This window comes from Xenopus laevis, chromosome 4S (genome assembly GCF_017654675.1).
Source record: "Xenopus laevis strain J_2021 chromosome 4S, Xenopus_laevis_v10.1, whole genome shotgun sequence".
NCBI classification, from domain to species: domain Eukaryota; kingdom Metazoa; phylum Chordata; class Amphibia; order Anura; family Pipidae; genus Xenopus; species Xenopus laevis.
In genome coordinates this window covers 933688-953634 of record NC_054378.1, presented here as the reverse complement: position 1 = coordinate 953634, position 19947 = coordinate 933688, and the positions used below count along the sequence as shown (strand labels likewise).

General features: G+C 38.0%; 1 protein-coding gene across 1 annotated transcript; it reads left to right on the top strand.

Annotated features, from left to right (window-relative positions):
- Nucleotides 1–234: 234 nt before the first annotated feature.
- LOC121393145 (glutamic acid-rich protein-like) lies at nucleotides 235–9489 on the top strand. The gene is made up of 11 exons (XM_041560669.1): nucleotides 235–976; nucleotides 2002–2158; nucleotides 2299–2419; nucleotides 3189–3542; nucleotides 3650–6110; nucleotides 6374–6402; nucleotides 7039–7102; nucleotides 7262–7318; nucleotides 7815–7937; nucleotides 8346–8377; nucleotides 9257–9489. The coding sequence occupies exons 1-11, from the start codon at nucleotides 876–878 to the stop codon at nucleotides 9367–9369; spliced, it is 3612 nt and encodes a 1203-aa protein (XP_041416603.1). The 5' UTR covers nucleotides 235–875; the 3' UTR covers nucleotides 9370–9489.
- Nucleotides 9490–19947: the final 10458 nt, after the last annotated feature.

The following is a 19947-nucleotide window of genomic DNA, read 5'->3' as shown; positions in this document are numbered from 1 at the left end:
TGGTCGAAGGATATTCCTTCGATCGTTGGACTAAAATCCTTCAAATCGTTCGATTCGAAGGATTTAATCATTCGATCGAACGGTTATTTCTTCGATCGTTCGATCAAAATATTTGCGCAAAATCCTTCGACTTCGATATTTGAAGTCGAAGGATTTTCATTCCCAGTCGAATATCGAGGGTTAATTAACCCTCGATATGTGACCCTTGATGCATCTGCCCCTTAGTGTTTCCATGTTGGAACTATATCTAATAGATAACTAATAGATAACATCATTTTCACAAAGGAGGTGCTGGTAGTGATGGGCCAATTTGTCCTGTTACGCTTTGCCAAAAAAATTGTGAATTTCATGTGAAACGCATTGAAGTCAATGAGTGGCAAAATTATTTTGACGCGCGTCAATTTTTCCGCCATATTCGAATATATGGGCGTCCGAATATTTTTGAGGTGCAGCGATTTTTATGCGTTTGACTATTCCGACGCGCGCCCACATTTTTTTGACGAGGCGAGTTTATTTGCCAGCAGCGAAACGTAGAAGTTCGCCGCAAATTCGCACCTGGCGAATTTATTTGCCCGTCACTAGGTGCTGCTACTAATGTATATGTATGGGGAAAAAAAGCTCGTTAGTGCTGTGATTCATTATCTTCCGTCAGTGAATGTAACAGAAGGCCGGTGACAAGATTAGTCCTTTAATCCTCCTAAAGGCCAGAGACATCTTACAGGTTACGTTCCCTTACATATGAGAGGGGGATAGGAAAGGATAACGTTGTGTTTGGGAGAAAACTGTAACAGCAGAAATTCAAGAGAAAGTAGGATATCAACTGGAACTGTGTGTAGTACAAATATATATAATATATATAATATAGAGAGAGATGCATGGAGACAAGACAGAAACAGACCCTTTTCTCTCCAGAATCCATATCATGGAACATACAGCAGTCTCTACACAAATCCTTACAGCAACATCAGCAACACAGGTAAGAGTCTGATATTATCCCATTGTTGTGAAATTATTTATTGCAAAGTACTATAAAGAGAATAATAATAATAATATGTCTAATATGTTTTACTACATGAATTTATGTAGTCTTTTTATTTTGCGTTAAACCTTGTGTTTGTATTTTAACATTATTAGCCTGACATTCATTACTAGATTCAGGGGCCGATTCACTAAGGGTCGAATATCGAGGGTTAATTAACCCTCGATATTCGACTAGGAACTAAAATCCTTCGACTTTCGAATATCGAAGTCGAAGCATTTAGCACAGATAGTTCGATCGAACGATCGAAGGATAATACCTTCGATCAAACGATTAAATCCTTCGAATCGAATTATTTAAATCCAACGATCGAAGGAATATCCTTCGATCAAAAAAAGTTAGCCAAGCCTATGGGGACCTTCCTCATAGGCTAACATTGACTTCGGTAGCTTTTAGATGGCGAACTAGGGGGTCGAAGTTTTTTTTTAAAGAGACAGTACTTCGACTATCGAATGGTCGAATAGTCGAATGATTTTTTCTTCGAATCCTTCGATAGTCGTAGTCAAAGGTCGAAGTAGCCCATTCGATGGTCGAATTAGCCCAAAAAAAACTTCGAAATTCGAAGTTTTTTAACTTCGAATCCTTCACTCGCAGTTAGTGAATCGGCCCCTTAGTGTCCTAGCTAAATCTACCACTAGCAATTGGCACGAATCCCTGCAAATGTTATTGGGAAATAATGTAGGTGCCTTTAACTTAAAGCTATTACTAAATGACCCTGTGTCCATGGCAAGTGATTTATTCTACCATTTAAAATTCTATTCTTGAACCAATAAATGTCATTTTTATATATATATATATATATATATATATATATATATATATATATATATATATATATATATATATATATATATATATATAGTTGTAATATTGGTGTGTGGGCAGCCATCTCTATTTTTAATGACTGTTCACTAAAACTTTAAAAGCCAGAGGTTCTTAAAATGTATTATTCTGCTACTCAGGAAAAAGAAGCAGGAGCTATTCAAACAATGGGAAGAGGTCTGCCAAAGGCAACAAGACGCTCGTGAGAGGAACCGACAACTGTTAAATGATGTCAGAAGAGTAGAAAGACAGCTATCACTTTTCACTGCAAAAACAGAACTTTTCAAGAAAAAAAGGGTAATTTATTGCTCATGTATTGTTACCCTGCAAACCCTACATTTTCATGTTTATTTTCCTCAAAAAGTCCCTAAATATCTCCTTGCATTCTATTGTTTTTTAATGATAACACACAATATCAAATTTGCTCTTTTTGACAGGACAACTACAAGAAAGACATGCAACAATTCTTGTCCTTGCCTCCTAAACCTGATTTAGCAAGTCATTACACACCCTGTGAGAACCAAAAATGCAGTGGATATTTCAGAGACTCTTCTTTAAGTAACTATACAACATTTTTATTTCTTAAAGGGGATGGCTGGTAGTGCAGGTTCAAAAATACAGGAATCCGCATATTAGTTCTACTGTTCATTGGAGAGTGTTATCACTGACATCAGAAGGCAGGTCACAGTGGGTTTATTTATGTATTTTTACATGGATATCATCATTGCTTCCCTCTGTTATTGACCTGCAACTGAGCCCAAGGTTGGGTGCAGCACACACACATACACGTTACACGTGAGAGCTACATTTTGTATGTACTTATTGTGAGCTGCAGATGTCTATACACATACAAGCAGTGGCCAAGAGTTGAGTCCAAAGATGGGAAAATAAGTTATTAAAATAATGGCACCTGCTGGAAAAAATAGGCAACAAAGATTAGGAAATAGTACAATGGATGTGTCACAAAAGCAAGAGAAAAAGGAAGAAGGAGAAGAGGAACATTTTATCATGGAGAGATTAATTTGTGTAAGAGGCAAAGAATTACAGACAGTGAAAAAAGAAGGAGGGAGAGAAGAGAATATCAGAGGGGGGATGAGTGGAGTGGTGATTGTGAGAAATAAGTAAAGAAATGAAAAGTGGAGCAAAGAGAGGGGGGACTAAGCTTATATGGAGCTGGAATGGCAGAAAGAGAAAATGATAAAAACAAAAGATTAAAAAGAGGAGAAAGGGGGTCAGAGAAGAAATAATAGTATGAGAAGAATTAAAACATTAAGTATTATGATATTGAAAACACAAAATACTTCTTTATGCTTTTTCCTCATGCTAGGGGGCTGTTGCCATTCTAGAGATGCTAATATGCCCATAAGCTGTTGGTGCCTGATGTCTCCGGATCTGAGAGGCCATTTTGGACATTCAGTAGATCAGTCAAACTTCCCAGATTCCATGGATTTCTGTCAACCAAGAGAAAACTCAACATCCCAGAACCTTAAATATACAAATTCAAATATAGAAAGATCTGGACCTGAATCATGTCCCTTGGCAAGATATGAAGGCCTGAAAGGGGTTTCAGAAAAGACCAGACAAAAAGCCCAAAACATCACAAAGAGATCACATGGTGAAATGATGACAAGAAAAGATATTCAGACATCGGGCACAGACCAGAATTTAATTGAAATACCAGGTATTTATAACTATCTTATTTATATATTAATTGTATAGCGCAAGCTTTTAAATTTTGGTTTTAATTAGTGTTGTCTTTCCCTGTCATTGTTTTTCTTCCTTTTACAGTTCAGCTACAGATTTTGTCATCAGATTCTTCTTCAGAAAGCCAACATCACCATTCCATCTCATCTTCCAAATCAAACAAAACCACAGGAAAACTGCCACAATGTCCTTCAAGTTGTAAAAAGAGAACTACAACAAGCAAATTGTTGCAATGCTCCAAAACAGATCATAGGGCAGAGGACCAAATGACTTCAGATTCCCTAGGAGAAACAACAAAAGACTCTTATAGAATATCATATACACTTACCAAAGTGGAAAATCGTGCTTCTAAGCTAAAAACTAGTGAAAAAGTTGACATAAATTCTAAGATTGCTAGCAGAATAGATCATGATCAAGAAGAGGATGCAATAAGCTGTCAGACAGAATGCAGTGATAATATATTTGATATACCTGAAAGATCTGGGGGGAATCACAACACTTATAGTCCTAAAGAAGCTGACATTTTTAGAACCACACCTTCAGCATGGGGAGGGGATGCTGCTAAAGTAAAAAAACACTATATAGAAGATAAAGTTCAACAGGACAAAGAGGAGATTACAGATTCTATCCAAGATGATGATGAAAATTTTGCCAAAATGTCATTGATAGGTCATAAACAGGGTGAAGCTGAGAGATCATGCACGCAACTTTTATCAGAAGATGAAGTGTCAGAAACAGAGTCATCATTAAATATAATTCAGGGTGAGACAGGTGGAGTCTGTAAATCAAATAGTAAAACAAAACAGGAGGGAAGTGATCTGCTTGGAACAAGAAAATCTGTAAATATGAGAAATGAAAATCAGATAAGTATGGAAGATCAAAGTGATGATGAAGAAGAAACTGATGAGATGGAGGCTATTAAGGACAAAAAGTGTAAAGCATATTACAGGGGCTCAGTGTTTGGTAAATTGAGTGCAACAAAGAAAACTGAGTTAATATGTAGCAGTGATGAAGAGGAAAAAGAAATGGAAGATGAGTCACAACAAGTCAAAAGTTCAGAAAATAAGGAAAAAGAAATAGTGAGATATTTTAAAAATGAGGAAAATCACACATCCATGGGACAAGATGTTAAAAAAGAGAAAAATACAATAGAGGAAGATGAGTCTGACAACAGCAGTGAAGAAGAGCAAGAAGTAGAAAGGGACTCAAGTGGAAAATCAGAAAATGAAATGCATGTTGGAATAGGGAATAGAGTGGAAGAAATGATAAAGGTGGAATTTATAAACAGCAACAAGAATGTAAATGCTGATAAAGGAGGGATCAATAAGGAAGAGAAAGATACATCTGATGAAACTGAGTCTGACAACAGTGAAGAGGAGGAAGAAGAGAAAGAAGATGAAAGTGATATCTCAGAAAATGAAATGAATGATAGAATAGTAGAAGAAATAATAAAAGAGGAAAGTATAACCAGCAAGAAGAAAGATAATATTAAAAGAGAAGGGAATAATAAGGAAGATACATCTGAGGAGGATGAGTCTGACAACAACAGTGCAGAAGAAGAGGAAGAAAAAATGGATGAAGGTAATATATCAGAAAGTGAAATAAATAAAGGAATAGTAATAGTGGAAGAAATAGAAAAAGAGGAAGGTACAAATAGCAGAAAGAATGAGAATGCTAAAAAGGGAGGGATTAATAAGGCAAAGAAAGATACATCTGAGGAACATGAATCTGACAACAACAGAGAAGAAGAAGAAGACGAAGAAGATGAAGAAGAAGAAAAGGATGACAGTGATATATCAGAAAGTGAAATTAATGACAAAATAGTGAGAGTGGAAGAAATAAAAGGAAAAGGTGAGGGTACAAATGGCAGCAAGAATGAGAATGTTAACAAGGGAGGGATTAATGCAGAAGAGATAAATACATCTGAAGAAGATGAGTCTGACAACAACAGTGAAGAAGAGGATGGAGAAACAAGGGAAAATTCGGAAAATGAAATGAATGACAGAATATTGAGAGTGGAAGAAATAAGAAAGGAGGAAGGTATAAATAAGAGCAAGAGTGAGAAAGAAAAACATGAATCAGATGATTCAAAAGATAAATCATCAGAGGAAGAAGAACCAACGGGCAGTTTAGATGGGACCAAAAACAGCAGAATAGATATGATAAAAAATGTGGATGTGGAAAGTAACGTTCAAATGAGGAAAAGAGATCGAGAAAGAGAAAGTAGTTGCACTGAAGAATGCAAACCTACACCTAATGTAGAATCTACCAGTGGAGAAGATGAGATTTCCAGCGAATCATCAGATGAAGAAATGGAAGAGGAATCTGAGGGAGATAAATCTGAATTTGGGGATGACAATGAAGAGGAAGAAATAGATGAGTCAGTGAATGAGGAGAATGGTATCACCTGGGATAGTGAGGAAGATAGACCTGAATCATCCAATAAAGGCACACCAAATACAAATAAAGAGAAATCCCCGAAAAGCAAAAATGTAGATGAAGAGTGTGATGTGCAGCTGCAAGACAGTATGGATTCTGCTCCAAGGTAAGTCTGCAATCATTTGTAATGCTATGCAGTTTTAGTAAATGAAATACATGCTGCAGGTATTTATCAACAGGAGAGCACACCCCCCACACAATACTTGGAGTTTGGTGTCACCTGAAACGTTTACTTAGGGAATATAATAACGGGTGGAAAGTTTGTGGATAACATGGGCTTTTCCATATTGCTTGACTTATGTAAGTTATTCTCAAATGATATGAACTGCAAAGCTTTATAGAACATAATTATGTTTTCTCATGCGACAGGAAAGAAGAGAATTTCTCACAAGAACCAGGTGCCTTTGTTTTACGTTTTGTCATGTCTGTGTAGCCGTATCTAGCTGAATCTATTGGACATTTATATACTCTTTTTATCCTCTTAGTTGTCTGTGCTAAAACATTTAGCAGGGGATATTGTATAGATACTAGCTACATAGCCTCCACTAGTAGCCCTATATTTGTGTTTGCCAACATTACTAGGCCAATTCTGAACATTACTGCTAACTGCTCATGGTTGTTCAAGCCTACTGACCTCTCAGTGGCCAATAAAATGCTAACCAACTCCTTTTGTATTATACATGCCTCCATCACCCATAGCATACCTCTACTATTAAAGATGTTGTTGGTCTTTAAATTATCTTTTAGGGGCAGATTTACTATTTTCGGTCAAAAGTCAAATTTGAATTCAGATGTGCGATTTATCACACCTCCACCCAGTTCTAATTTTGACTATTCTCTTTCTAAAACCTGCGAGTTCATGTAGAGGTCCTTTGAACTATCTGAAGATGTTAATTGTGAAAAAAAAAAATCTATATTTAATAAATATTAGGCCTCTGTTTCAGTGGGATATTGGGAAGTGTGGTCCACCAACATGTAAAGAGCGGCCCATTGCTAATCTGTAATAAATATTTTATACTAATGTTTTATCACAGACCTTGCAGAAGTGCAATCCACTGAGTTAACCCAAGAGGACCAGATGGAACAAGAAAAAGAAAGGTAACATTCGAATATCTGCTAATCTGTCATTCTCTCCTGTAAATCCTCTACAGTTCTCACTTAGCTCTTAAAACCCACACTAATCTTTGTTTCACTTAGGCTACAGTTGTTACTACTCTTTGTCTACAACACATTTTTGTGTTATATTCCCTGTTTTAGGCCCCGCTGGCTTTGTTGCCTTGCATCATTCCCTCTGCCAGAATTTTGTAATAAAAGGTAAATATGCAATAACTGATATCTAAGCAACATTATAAAGTTAATAAATGTATTTTTTACTTGTAATATTGTTGTGTAGACATCTCAGGTCATTGAGCCTGGTCATGTGCTTTCAGAAAGAGCCAAATCTGAGCTGAATCCTGAGGATCAATTACAAACTCACTGAACAGTTATGTCCCATGTGGCCCCCCTTATAGTCACTGACTAACTCAGAGTTAGAGAGCTGAAAAGCAGGAAGTAGTGTTCTGGCTATTATGTTACACATTCACTCACTCCAGCCTTTATACATTACATTTTTGTCTAGCTAACTATATTAGATACATTTGCACAGCCTATTTACCCAGTTTTTATTTTTATACTGAACCGTTCCTTTAAGGTTTTGATGCAGTAGAAGAGAAAAGAGCTGGAGAATAATAAAGAGGAATCATTAGATCTAAGGAAAACAAGTCATATGTCCTGTCCTTTAATAACGTCTAATTATTTCTTTACACATCAGAGAATCAAGTGCCCAGAAGAAAAGATGCAGTGAAGACGGTTCTATTGATGGTCTTGAAATGATTCCAGTTGAATCTGGGTCTGTTTTGCCTTGTCAGGAGGAAGAGCCACCACCTTTCTGTAGGTGAGATAAGCAAAGTAGGAGGCTTATTTATGAACCCTAAGTGCAGTTGCAGTGGCACAACATTTGCCACAGTTGTTTGTAGTACTTGCACCCAAAGCCTTCCCTTGTACTTCCACTTAGAATCACTCAGCACTGTTGGCTGCACTCTTCTTGCTCTTGTAAAAATACATGATGTGCGACTATTGAAGCAAGGAAATGTTGGAGATACTGCTAGCCTGAAGGTGGCAGTAGCTTCAAGGTAGCCACAATGGCCTGCATCAATTGCCACAGAAAACATGTGCCTAAAAGTATCAGGCGCACACTCATTATTTTGATGCCAAGTGGCAGTGCATTATGGGTTATAAGCATGGGGATTAAACACTGGATCGAAAAAGTTACTTAACATTCTGTCTTTTTCTTTTATCACAGAACACCAGAATCTCTACCTGAAGCTTCTGCAGGTATGACAACATGTGCCATAAAACAAATGTTGTGTTGTCTGTTTGACCTGAATTTTTTCCTTTCTACTCATGTAATTAACATGATATCACACTTATCTAACTTAACAGTTAGATCCAATATATTTTATAGGGGGCTCCTTTCCTAGCAGATGTATTAGAGTTCACTCAAATAACTGATTCCAGTACAAACAAAATGTAACAAAATAACTGCCTTTTGCACAAATCCTGCATGTAGAGAGACATGATGTCTGGTGAGTTTAATAGAGTGAGCTCTAATACATCTTCTAGGCAAAAGGAGCCCCCTATAAGATATATTGGATCTAACTGTCAATTAATATCTGACACCCAACCTCCTAACAGATTAATTAGTGCACAATCAAATAACTGATTCTAATACAAACAAAATGTAACAAAATAACTGCCTTTTGCATAAATTCTGCATGTAGAGAGACATGATGTCTGGTGAGTTTAATAGAGTGACCTCTAATACATCTTCTAGGCAAAAGGAGCCCCCTATAAGATATATTGGATCTAACTGTCAGTGAATAGCTGATACCCAACTGCTGCATGAAGAGAGAATGAAGAGAAACAGTTGCTGAGAGAGGAATAGTGAATATAAACTTGAACAATGCAGGATTTTTCATTGATTGTATTTAGATAGTTTCTTATTTCAGTATGATGAAGCTTATATTAAATTTTTATTTTCACGATAGTTCCCCTTTAAGTTACTCTGCTAAAAAGTTTGGAAGTTAATCTTTCAGTGTGACACGGATACAAACACAAGGCCGCAGTCTTACAATGGTGCAATAAAAGTCATTATATTGAGCAAGTGAGCAGACAGACAGATGCACAGAATCCAAGGTCTTTCTTTCATTTCAGACATTGCAGACTCTAGTGAGGACAGTGCTGAAGAGAATCCTGAAAGTGAGAACAATGCTGGGAGTCAGCAGGAGTCCGACTCTGAAGATGATGTTCACTCCTTCTTTGATTAATATCAGGCACGTTTGGGTAAAGATAAAGAAAACTAATCAATATCAGAATGTATAAGGAGTAATGCATAGTTTGGCTTGTAAGCAGTAGGGATGTAGCGAACTGTTCGCCGGCGAACTAGTTCGCGCGAACTTCGACTGTTCGCGTCCGCCGCAAGTTCGCGAACGTCGCGCGACGTTCGCCAATAGGCGTTCGCGTCAAAATCGTTCGACCATTCGATCGCTAAAATCGAACGATTTTCGTTCGATTCGAACGAAAATCGTTCGAACGAACGATTAAAATCCTTCGATCGTACGAATCGAACGATTTTCGGATGTTCGAAGTTCGCGAACAGTTCGCGAACTGTTCGAATTTTTTGCCGGCGTTCGCGAACACATACTCGGCGGTTCACTACATCCCTAGTAAGCAGGTAACGTGAAGGAAAACTTAAGCTCAGCAAAGAATTAGACTATAAATCATACACCTTAGGCTCTGTAACTAGATATTACTGGGCCCCACAGCAAATTATTTTTCAGGCCCCCAAAATGTTTAGAGGTTGACTTGTTTCTTCAATATTTATTGAAATTGTATATGAATTAGGGCCTCATGGGGCCCCTATACCTTCTGGGCCCCCCTGCAGCCGCAGGGTCTGCTTCCTCTATAGTTTCGCCCCTGCTTAGGCTAATATAACCATAAAAAGCAGGGCACACAAGCTTTTCGAAGTTTTATTACTGTTAGACCCACAGCTTAAAGGGCAATTCACCTTCAGTAGCAAAACTGTAATAACACACAGTGAAACCTCAATTTTAAATCCACTGATTTTACGTTTTCCCTCATTTTACATTTTAAAAAGTAAAACGGCTTCTACTGTAAATGTGTTTAAGGTTTCATAACCCGAAAAATTTTGTAAAATGATCATGGTAATGAGGGGATGTGGCCACAAAAATTGGCGTGATCAAAAAAAATTCACTGACAGAGCACGGAAATCTTTTTGTCCCTCTTACTATTTTCAATATGTTGGGAGGTATGTGATATATATGTTTCCATAAACAGCATCTCACAAGGGATTTACTGCGGGTCACACATACAGGTGATTTATGTATCTACAAACAGTACACGACACAAGCAGCTTACACGTGGGGTCTGAGTGTTGTGTTATAACACTGAGAAAACGACACTCGCAGAAAAGAACAAATAAATACTCAACATAACAAAGTCCACTATTTGCCAAAAATAAAGTCTGCAATTCTTTTACTGCGCTTGTCTGTGGAACTGTGAGTGCCGGTCGTTTTCTCCATTGTATGACACAACACTTTATAAATACATGTGTCAAATACAAATAAATACTTTGTGTAAGCAGAATACTTTGTAACCAAATTCGATGCTCAAGAGGAGAGACAGAAAAGTGGAGTATATGGCGTCGCACAGTCCCAAGACTACTCTATACAGATAACTGTGTCTTCCAGCCTAACGTGATCAACTAAAGACTTATTACAAACATTGTGATTCCTGTGATATTTTGTAACATCTCAACTGAGATAACTCAATAAATAATTAAATTAAATACTTAAAGTGAAAATCTTGTCAATTCATGGTGAATATGATTCAAAAGTGCAAGTGCTTATATATGTGAACATAGAGTTGTGCTGGAGACCACAGCTTGGACTCAATAAAGAAAACCTAATAAAAAGTAACTTTTATTTCATCATTAAAATTCATGGACTGAAAGGGAATCGATAAAATCACTAAAAACAGTTAAAAAAGAAGGTGGAAATAGATCAATTAACAGAGTAGAAAGGGGTAACAGTGTAATAAATTCATAAGACTGTTCCCATATAGATCTTACATCACCCGTATCCCTATACTGGCTGAATTATAATCAGGGAGTGTAAGGAGGACTTGATTAGCGACGATGCAGTATTTTAGATGGAGGGTGAGTGTTGAATGAGCGTAGAATGAGGGTTGTTCTGGGGTGCCCCCAAACAGTTGCCTTGAAGAGGATTGGGTGATAGAGAGGGTGCAGCGTATTATCCTCAAACTTAGTGTCACTAGCCCTTCAGTTCGAAGGGTGGATTTGTTGGCCTCTGTACAGTATGGTGTGCAAAGAGTTAACTAACGCTACCCTTAATGAATCTGCCCCTAAGTATTTAATTTAATTATTTATTGAGTTATCTCAGTTGAGATGTTACAAAATATCACAGGAATCACAATGTTTGTAATAAGTCTTTAGTTGATCACGTTAGGCTGGAAGACACAGTTATCTGTATAGAGTAGTCTTGGGACTGTGCGACGCCATATACTCCACTTTTCTGTCTCTCCTCTTGAGCATCGAATTTGGTTGTCGTGAATGGGAGTAGTCAGCACGTCCATACCAAGTTGCTCCTAATTCTCGGTTAGGGGGTATCCCTAGGGAAGAACAACGGGTTAGAAGGTGCGGCAATCCCCTTTTTTCTAATTGCCTTTCAGAATACTTTGTAGTTGCAGATCATATATGAACCTTCATTTTCTTCCCACTAGATGTCAGTGTATCCCACCTAATGGATCTATAAAAGGGCTATACAATGTATACAATTGTATAAAGTTGTGTTATCCTCAAAGTGCACAATGGGTTTATTTTTTTACATATATTAAATACCAACCTTAACTATGGTCCATACTAATAAAAGGGACTATTGAAAGGATAGTTCATGTTTAAATGATCTTTCAGTGGGGCTTAGACAGTAGCATTTTAAGACAATTCACAATCAGGTTTTTAAATTAACTTTTTTGATCTGCATTCTTGAAACTTAGACTGCTATCTAGTTGCTAGCATTTCATTAACCTAGCAACCAAGTAGATATTTGGAACTTCCATAGATGTGCAAATCCAGCTGGTCTCTTTCTGACAAAGTTTGCATCATTGTTAATATTGTGCCATTCTGAGTGCAATTTGCTGAAATATTCCTGGCAAAAATGCATCATGTGATTATGCCAGCGTATTAATAAAATGGCTAAAATGACTGGAGAGATAGGAAAACACTGCTGTATCAGCCAGTGAGCGCTATATTTAATACATGATTGCAATCACTTGGGGGTGCCTAACTTTTGATTGTGACTTTCTTTTGGCTTTAATGAGACGCAAGTTTCTCACTGCGCTTGTGGACAGATTTGAGTCCTAAAGTGTAACCAGTAGGACCCGTGTGCTGTAACTTACGTTATTTTGTGGCATCTTGCAGCCAAATATTTCATTTATGTGTTTGTGATAGAACATACAACACGCACCTTTTTTGACAGTTGTAGGGACTTGCCAAACTGCCCATCTTTTCTATGATATGGGTTATAAAATAACATAATGGACTTTTATTGAACGTTAGACTCAAAACAACAACACAATCATTTATTGGTGATTGCCCTAATTTGGCTCATGTATGGGATCATGACCTGACATGGAACAGCGTAATTTTATGAAGGATCATTCCAGTTACACCATCCACATCATTGTCATTGTTTATCTTACCTGTGAGAGCTGGGGCACATATGGGATTTTGATGGCTGCTCTTTATAACAAACAGTGAATATAGCGAGTGATATCAGTGCTCTTTAAATGGAGCAGCCATGGTTCCACTGAGTAATTGCATTGGGGGGAATACACTGGATTTATCCCCCCTCCCCAGATATAAGGATAGAGTAACACTGTACATTTCCTCAAAAACCAGAGAGAAGAAGGTGATAAATACAGTAAATCTTTATTATCAGTATTTGTTTGTTGAATAAGGGCAGAGACTAACACTCAGATTCGGGGAGATTTAGTCACCCAGCAACAAATTGGCTCTTCTTTGGGGCCACTAATCTCCCCGAACTGCCTCCTGCCGGCTATAATGTAAATCGCTGGCGAGATGGCAATAAGTGTGCTTCGTTTTCCGAAGCGATCCGAGTGCCATCCCGCCATCGATTTCGATTCTAGCCGGCGGGAGGCAGTTCAGGGAAATTAGTCACCTTGAAGAACAGGCATTTATCGCCTGGCGACTAAATCGCTCCTAATCTTCACGTCTGCCCTTACCCTAAAGGTTTAAAACCCAATGGCATCTATATAGCATGTAAAGATAAATCACAACATACATTCCCTTAGGCTTTGGACACACAGGTTGTTGTCAGCAGCTGTAGTATATTTTTACAGATTGTAGAAGCAGATCTGCTCAGTGTTCCATTGATTTGTATCAGCCTGTGTGCAGTCACATATAGCGGAGCTGAATCTGAGATCAGTATGTGACCCCACACACAGGCTGATCTGATAAAAAATCAGTGGAACACTGAGCAGATCTCTCAAAAATACAAAAGCCGCTGAAAACAGTCTGCGTGTCCATAGCCTAATATTATACATCTATTTTACCTATACACTGTACTAGATATACCATGACCTGGATGAATGAAAATCTTCATAGTCATATTACATCTATCTTGTACATGTTGTTGCTGAATGTATAGCAACAACATGTAAAAGATAGATATAATATATATAGCATATTAAATATGTTTCAAATATATTAAAAATTATAATAATATTTAATTTTCCCTTTTAACCTTCAATGTCTCTGTTCCCTAAATGTTTGCACCCATTCATTTTTTTTTTTTTTTTTAAAAAGTTCCTAAACTCATTTAAAATGAAGGCCATTGCTATAATCTTATTAAGACATGTCAACAACTTGATATATTATCACAACAATTTGTTTTGTGCAGCAACTAAGGTTTCATCGGGAAAAGTTATTGTATGTAAAAACATTGCACTAAATATACATTGAGTAAAGCTGGCCATACACTATAAGATCCGCTCATTTGGCGGCATCACTAAACGAGCGGATCTTTCCCCGATATGCCCACCAGCTCAGGGCTATATTCCACAACGTTCAACCCTGAGGTCAAACTATCAGATTACAACGAGGAGCAATGGGCTCTGATGAATCGCTTTAAAAATGAAACCTTCCCGATCAATTTAGTGGCCAGATATTGATCGGGAAGACCCGTCGGAGGCCCCATACACGGGCAGATAAACTGCTGAACTGGTCTAAAGGGCCGATATCAGCAGCTTTAATCTGCCCGTGTATGGCCACCTTAAGACTAGGGCCAGACAAGTCTCTGCTCTCAATTGTACCTGCACCCAAATACATTGCCTCTGCTCAGGTGCAGACAGATGCAGTGGATTTCTGTACAGAAGCACAAGATTTTGTATTTTCCGCAAGGCATTACTCCGTAGGCCAATATCCGACTCGTCTAGCCCTAGCCTAAAGGCACAGCATGAAATATATGGAGCAATTCAATTGCTTTGGTTTCAGCAGCAATTAAAGAGTTAAATAAAGAGTCAGTTAAAACAATTGATTATAGCCATTAGATGCAATAAGTCTGTAGTAACCATATCAGGTGTGATGTCCCAGGGACAGGCTATTCTTTAGTGACAATGAGCAGTGGAAATAAACAATGGGCCGAGTGTAGAAATGTGTGAGTCAGGATTTGAGTGTGATAGAGACGACACAAGGAGGTGGAGGTGGAAGGAGAGATAGTTGGACAATAGTTCAGAGATACAATTCTATGTCATTTTCCCATTCGAAAACAATTCCATTGTTACTGAGAAGGCAATATCTTTATTTGCAAATGACTATTTAACATGGGAACAGAACAGCAAAGCCTGTGCCATTTTACATTTATATGAACTGCCTGCAACGTGCTTCTTAAATTCAAGTACTGAATTGTTCTCCAGTAACAATCTGACAGATAGAACTGCACCCCTTTTACTCTAACATATGTATTTGGTGCAAGTTTGACCTTTATTGGCTGGGGAAATTATCATTGTTCTGTATTGTACCTTTTTTTATATAGAATACATAGGGGTATATATTTTAAGTTAATAGTGAAGTTCCGCCACGAGAGTGAAATTCCGCCACTCTCCATTCATTTCTATGGGATTTTTATAGGCGTATTTATGAAAGGGTGAACTTTCACTTGCACCCATTGATAAATACGCCTTTCAAAATCCCATAGAAACTAATGGAGAGCGGCGGAATTTCACTCTCGTGGCAGAACTTCGCTCTTTGATAAATTTACCCCATGGTGCAATTGAGATTTACATAGAGGGGTGGTTGAATATCTCATGCCACTTTATAGCTGAGGACTCCTCTTAGTGCAGCTTATGAGACTCAGTGGATCCAATGTAGAAATCGTTCATATTAATACGTTTTAGCTAGTATTTATTACTTTCTACTGGGCTTACTACAAATATGACTATTACTGCATACTCCTTCCCAGTACAGAGAAAGAGATATAGAAAACAAATTAAAGTCATAGACGTACAGATTTCACCCTTGTATTGGACAAACGATTGTACGTCCCATTCTTCCGACCTGTCACTGACCATTCAGATTAAATAAAGTAGTAAAAGAACAAATCAGAAGATATTCTGGCTGGAACAACAATTGTACGATCAGATCAGTCTGATTTGGCCAATAAGATAAATAATTTATTTGGTAACATTAATCACAAGGGAATCATTCAGTGTACAAATTGGCTCAGGAGCTCCCACTTCAGCCATTGGTTCTTTTTAATCGTTGGCACCAGATAAACGTAATCATAGTAATAAATGTTGTAGGAGGTGAAGTCTGTGACAAACTTGGAAGATCGTCTAATCCTGCATCTCCTCCACTTCCTAAGAGAAAGGAAAGAATAATCCACAGATTTGTATCGGTGGTGGCAAATGAGGAAGAACAACCCTCCTTTTTATGGGACAACACTAAAAAAAAAATCTGAAAAAATGTAAATTAAACATAAAAAATGAATATAGGTTATATAGAATTGTTCCTGCAGAATAAAATGAATATCTGCTATTTCTGGGGATACCTTGTGAAAAGTTGTTGAATGAAGAAGATGAATAGGCTCAAATACAGGCTAAAGTGTCGGACTGGCCCACCGGCATACCAGGAAAAGTCGCGGTGGGCCCAGGTGTCAGTGGCCCCTCATGCTTCTAATTTAGTCTATTTCATGGTCATTCCCTATTTCTTCATGGGATAAATAAGCTTAATGTTGAAAGACTAGAGTATAGTAAGGAGATATAAAAAACTAGGAGAATAAAGAGGTTAAATGACGAGAGGAATAATAGTGTGGAAAGTGGGCCCATGGTCTAAAGTTTTCTGGTGGGCCCCTGGCATCCCAGTCCGACACTGACAGTCTATTCTACTTACACACACTCTCTCTCCTGGTCAATCATTGTTTCTCTGTGTGGCAATGTTTCCTCTCCACAGTGTCTATCTTTATGTGTCTATTGTTCATACTCATGGGTTTTATTGTTTCCCCAGTCTCAATCTGTCTCGATGCCCCCCCCATAAGTGTCTTACTATGTGTCTCAATGCTCCCCTATCTGTCTCTCTCTCTCTCTGTTTGTGTCTCTCAATACATCTCACATCTCAGCAAGTGTATTTCTATCCATGTGTCTCACTCCCCCCCAGGATAGTGTCTTTCTCCTGGTATCTCACTGTCTCATCCAGCATCTCTTTCTCCAGCTGTTGTACCTGTCAATATTTAAACCATTTAATACCTGTTCCACAACTCATGTTCTTTTTTGTTAAGAACATTCCTCTAGTTCAGGGGTCCCATGGCAAACATTGAGTTGACTTCCAGGATACTAGAACATACTGAGCATGATGGTTACAAATTATGAAGATTACTGAAAATGGAAAACTGTATAAATAAAAATATATCCATAACAGAATGCTTCCATAATCAGACACATAGAAGAACAGCCTAATCATATTTCCTGCCTAGCACTTGTATAATAGAAAGTCTTAACAAAATATGTGTGAAAAGGAACAGTTGTTGGGTGTTGTTTTTGTAAATTGAGGGCAATTGAAATTTGTTTTCATACATAAACCAATCTGCACTTTGGTTTTTAACTGGTTTGGGACCAATCAAGCATTGGTTTTTAATATTCTACCAGCACAGATTTTGTAATATTACTTTATGGACTTCTAAACCTCGATAGTCTGTAATCAGTGATCACACTGTTTATAGTTAATGTTTTTTTTTTTTTTTTTAAATGCCAGATTGTGTAGCTCATGGTCCTGATTTGGCCAGAAGCTTCTAAAATAGGACAAAAAAAAAATAAATATTGGTACAAACAGACACCACCTGGTTTGGTTACTCACTTGGTGAGCTCTACCACGAATCAGAAGCCCCATTAAATCTGTATGATCAGTTATAAAAACCAATGTGATAATCTTTGTGATTGGTGAGGTCCTCATCTGAACAACATCTGAGATTTGCTCTAGTGGCCTCCACGTGCCATTGTGTACCTAACATAATGTACCCAAAGTAAGAGTGATGTCACACAAGGAAATAAGTCACCAGCAATCTGCTCCTAAAATTGCTATCCCACCAGGCATTTTTAGGAGATTAGTCAGTAGCACAGATTGACGATTGGGCGATTAATCTCCCTGTATGCCATAGCCCTAACAAGGTCGTTCTCTGAACTTCCAAGGTCCCAAACTTCTCAAGACATCGTTATATACTTATCTTTTAGTTAAAATGTGACGAAGTACACGGCAACTGGACCAATTGGTCAGTAGACCAATAAACCAATGCAAAGTGATAATATACAGTTGTTGTTATACAATAACATAAAAACGAGGGATGAGAATCTGTGAAAATGTACTCTCCCACTAATTCCCATTTATAGTGCTTAACTAGGAAGTGGTGAGTTGTAATTGTGTAAAATAAGTTTATTACATGCATAATTATGGGTCCTTAATGGGTGTATTAATAGGAGTCTGATGCCCATGTATACAGAGTTTATAAAAGTATCTATTCTTTGTGTTGTTACATAAAGAACTCTCTCTTCCTTGGCATTCCTGGTCCTATTCGAACCCCATAAATCAGACGGGATAATGAGTTACAATGTTCATTGGACACACACATAGAGACCCTTTCAGAATATGAGCTACACTAATTATCTTACAAAAGGAGAGATTAGCAGAGACAATTGCAAGCAGACATGCAAACTCTCTTTTCTCCTCCCCCCTATCCTGCCTGTCTATTGTAATGAAATCGCATAGCAGCAAGACGTTTTCCTCTATCTGTACCAATGGCTGATTGTTATTAACCAACATCTCCGTACATTAGAGAGGATGGTGCATGTAATCTCTACCCCCTGCCAATCTTTTATTGTTAGGGTCAATTTCCAACCACTAGACAGGATGGAATTCCCACCATTATAATGGCTCCCCAACAAGCCATGGGATCCTCACCCTCTTTGCATTACTGTAAAAGTTCACTAATTCTTTCATTTAATCAGCCAAATGGTTCACCACAGAGGGTTTCTTCAGGTCAAAAAGTGCAGATGTTGGTGTTGCTGACATACGTCCTATTGGGATGACTTATTGGGTCACAGAGTTCAATCACCATAGAAATGACACCCAATGTGTAGTCAATAGCCCCTTCATGATTGTCAAACTAACATCCACAACATTTCACAAAAACACTTGAGGGGTACTAGGGACACCCCTTAATGCACACTTAAATTGGAGCACTGGATCATTGAGTTGCTTTATATCTGCCGCTAAGGACAGGGTCTCAATGTTGGCTGCATCTCCTGCGCCTTAGAATGACGCAGTCAACACTGTGCAAAGAATTGTTGAAATAAAATCTGGAAATAATCATATATACAAATGAGCCCTTTGATGATTGATGGGGCATGAGAAGAAAAAAAACACCCAACTGTATTTCCTAATGTATCTGTGTAAAAGTATTGGGTCAATGTCAGATAACTGATCTTGACCCATTATGAGCAGCAGGAGAACTTGCAAAAGTAGTTGTAGTGGTGGTACCTACAGGATATCTCTTCTATCCCCCAAAACCTAGTAAAGGCCCCCATACACAGGCTGATAAAAGCTGCCGACAGAACGAATCATACTATTGGTTGCCGCGAGTTACTACACATGGGCAAACTTCTTGTATTTTATTACATGAGGGTAACACTTGTATCAAACTGACCCAACACTGGCCTTTGTGTCCTTAACAAAAATCCCATTTCATTTGAGGTCATTGGCTGATTATACTGTCCAGTGGCGTAACTAGTTGTTACTGGGCCCCATAGCAAATTCAATTTAGGACCCCAAAATATTTATAAGTTGGCCTATTTTATCAAGATATATTAAATTGCTAATTAATTAGGGTCTCACTGGGCCCCCTACACTCCTGGGCCCCCCTGCAACCGCAGGGTCTGCTTCCTCTATAGTTACGCCCCTGATACTGTCCCAGGTTAGATTGTGGGGTACAGGGAGTCCTCCAGTTACAGACACCAGACTTACATACAACTCACACTTACATACAGAAGTTATTACAGTAATGTACTACGGTTTGCTTGACTTTTATTAACATTTAGCGACAATAAACCCAATCCCCTCGGGTGTGAGTTGTCTACTGCGGAGCACAGAAAGGTACAAATAAATCCAGTGTTAAGACAAACATCTGTTTAAGTTGCATTTAATCAGTAAATGTACGTTTCATATGACACATATGTTCTTTCCCTGGCCCGTGTGTTCCACAAAAGTATATGTTACATAAATGATTACTTTTATTTATAAT